The sequence below is a fragment of the Ranitomeya variabilis genome, chromosome 2, assembly GCF_051348905.1.
Source record: "Ranitomeya variabilis isolate aRanVar5 chromosome 2, aRanVar5.hap1, whole genome shotgun sequence".
NCBI classification, from domain to species: domain Eukaryota; kingdom Metazoa; phylum Chordata; class Amphibia; order Anura; family Dendrobatidae; genus Ranitomeya; species Ranitomeya variabilis.
In genome coordinates, this window is record NC_135233.1 from 568291162 (window position 1) to 568294212 (window position 3051).

The 3051-nt window shown below is 34.7% G+C and overlaps 1 protein-coding gene across 1 annotated transcript; it reads left to right on the top strand.

The window, feature by feature from the left end:
• The first annotated feature begins 214 nt into the window (after positions 1-214).
• On the top strand, positions 215-1471 carry LOC143809725 (leukotriene B4 receptor 1-like). The gene has a single exon (XM_077292760.1). It carries the CDS (start codon positions 315-317, stop codon positions 1341-1343), a length of 1029 nt encoding a protein of 342 aa, XP_077148875.1. The 5' UTR covers positions 215-314; the 3' UTR covers positions 1344-1471.
• Positions 1472-3051: the final 1580 nt, after the last annotated feature.

The window sequence follows — 3051 nt, forward strand, 5'->3', positions numbered from 1 at the left end:
TTAACTAAAAAGAATTGTTGGGGCGGATATACCCAAAGAGAAGCCTTTATGTAATTTGAAGCCTGGTCATTACTTGTGTCCTATAAAAATGTAATCTATGTAAAATTATGAGTGGCTTTAAAAATGGCATTTTTAGCCTAAATCAGATTTACATATATTCTTTTTGTTTCAGAATAAAATAACTTTTACTCTTCGAAAAACAAAAGAACATCAATAATTGTATGGCATACAGGAAAAAGCAGGAACATTATTTTTTTCATCAGTACAGAACTACGCAATTGAATTAAGAAATCCAAATATTTGTAAATACAGAAATGATTTATTGTAACCTTTCTGAAGAATTTGATCAGAATACGCACTATATCGCTATGAAGTCTATTGGTTCATGCACTTTATTGTCTTTGGCTTTCATTGTTGGGATTCCAGGAAACATATTGGTAATGTGGAGCATATATGGAAAGATGAAGAATATTTCCGTCACTATGCTTTTAATCGGAAACCTCGCTCTCGCAGACTTCCACATTCTGTTATTCCTACCTATTTGGATATATTCATTTGCAGTTAACAAATGGATTTTTGGACTGGTGTTTTGCAAGATTTTGCTATATGTCATCTACACCAATTTGTATGTCAGTATCTTCCTCATAACTCTGTTGAGTATAGAGCGGTTCTTGGCTGTATTTCGACCATTTTATCTTCAGAGATGGACCAGACGACGCATTTTTCAAAAACTTACCATTTTAATTTGGATTACAGCCACTCTACTTGGTGTTCATTCTCTTCCATTCTATAAACCAAATCAACATGAACAAGCTTTCCAGTGCATTTTACATGAATATAACAGTGATATGCAAAAAGTAATTCTACTTGTTTTGGAAACCTGTGTTGGATTCTTGGTTCCATTCTGCATCATTATCATCTGCTACGTCTACTTATGGAGAAAACTCAAGAAAATGAAATTTGTGGGCAGACGTAAATCAGATAAAATAATCGTCATTGTGGTGGGAGCTTTTGTCATGTGTTGGATTCCACATCATATATTTAATATTCTTAATATAATCTCTGTTTTTGAGGGCTCCTGCAGATTAGAAGGAATTGTGGACTTTGGAGGAAGTATTTCGGGAGCTTTGGTGTTTATAAACAGTGCTTTGAATCCTATTTTTTACTTTTATTATGCATTTAGAATGAAAAGTCCTACCAATATTCTCAAGCTAAAAATGTTTTTTGAGAAAATTGGAGGAACAGAGACAGAACAGAAGCCAAGTGAAATTGATGAAAATACCATGGACAAAACCAATATTGATAACAGTGCTGTGGTTGCTTCTAACATTTATGGTGCCTAAAAACTTCAACACCTCTTCTGTGAGCACTTTTTCAGTTGAACGTTATTCTTCCCAACCACCCAATACACCTACATGATTGGGTTGGCCAAGAGTTTGCCTTCTCAATTGGGAGAAACCCCAAAAGTATAGTCACTTAAAATCAATATGTGGATCCTTCTGTTCCCTTAGATCATCTATCTGAAGAGAGTCAAGGGTCCCCTATACACGTAATAAACCTGGATGATCCAGCTGAATTCCAGTTCAGATGATTGACTATAGGGGCTTGTAGATGCCTTCAAATATGAAAGGGCTACATGTGGTGAATGCTGGAGAGGACACAGACAAAAGGCTAGATTCCTTTCTTGAAAAATATAATTTTACAGGTTATTGGTACTAGATTTTGTGATAAGATCGTTGATCCAGGGAACTAGTTTAATTGCTGTATGTAAAGTCAAGAAGGAATTTTTCCCCTTATATGGATTGGATTGATAAGGATTGTAGGGAAGGGGATAAACACACACAACTAGCAAATAATATAATTTTATGCTCACACATTGTAAAAATCCTTGTAATAAAAGTGTATATAATTTTTAAAAAATGTGGATCACATGTTGTATGAAATGTGCAGTGTATTACTTACCTGTAGGTGGATTAGAAGAAGGTAAAGAGCTGGAAAAAATTTCAGACATTTTTCTTCAAAGGAATCAATCTCAGTTTAGTTATGGAGCAATAATTACAGATAAATGTATGATTATGGTACCAGAACAAAGCACAATAAAATAATACTACTGTATATAGTAATATTGTATCAGAACTAGTGATGAGCGAATATACTCGTTACTCGAGATTTCTCGAGCATGCTCAGGTGTCCTCCGAGTATTTTTTAGTGCTCAGAGATTTAGTTTTTCTTGCCGCAGCTGAATGATTTACATCTGTTAGCCAGCTTGATTACATGTGGGGATTCCCTAGCAACCAGGCAACCCCCACATGTACTTATGCTGGCTAACAGATGTAAATCATTCAGCTGCGGCAAGGAAAACTAAATCTCCAAGCACTATAAATTACTCGGAGGACCCCCGAGCGTGCTCGAAAAATCGAAAGAGTAACGAGTATATTCGCTCATCACTAATCAGAACCAAACTCGCAACACAAATACAGCATGAGCAACACCGTAATTATATAATGATAAAGTTTATAGTTTAACATATAAAGTTTATAGTTTTGTGCATGGAAGTTTTGAAACTTATGTGTAAAGGATATAGTTTGTTTACATAAACAAAGTACCAAATAAAACCACCGATCGTGAACTAAACTCATTACATAAACACAGGACCAGAATCAAGCTAACTACATGAATACTGTGATAGAACTAAGCACATTACAATTTTTTTATGAAATCCAGCATGTGACATAAATATGTTGTAGTGCGTGAACAAAAATCCTTTATCAAAACTAAGCACAATACCTAAATACCGCACCAAGACTAAGCTCAATATAAAGATACTGTATCAGAACCTAGCTCAGTACATACAGTACTAAAACTAAACGTACAAAAATTCTGTTTCAGAATACATGAATACAGAACTAGTACCATTTTTTATAGCCAATTATTGAATTGGAACCCCGCTCATTGCATACCTTCTGTCAATGAAAGGATCATGATGATCCAAACTTGACAGCCTTAAATATATGTATGTCACAATGAAAATGCAGTTCAATTCTCAGGAAG

What these genes read in the sequence shown, in the direction of transcription:
- LOC143809725 (XM_077292760.1), top strand. Translation starts at nt 315, where the DNA reads ATGATTTATTGTAACCTTTCTGAAGAATTTGATCAGAATACGCACTAT.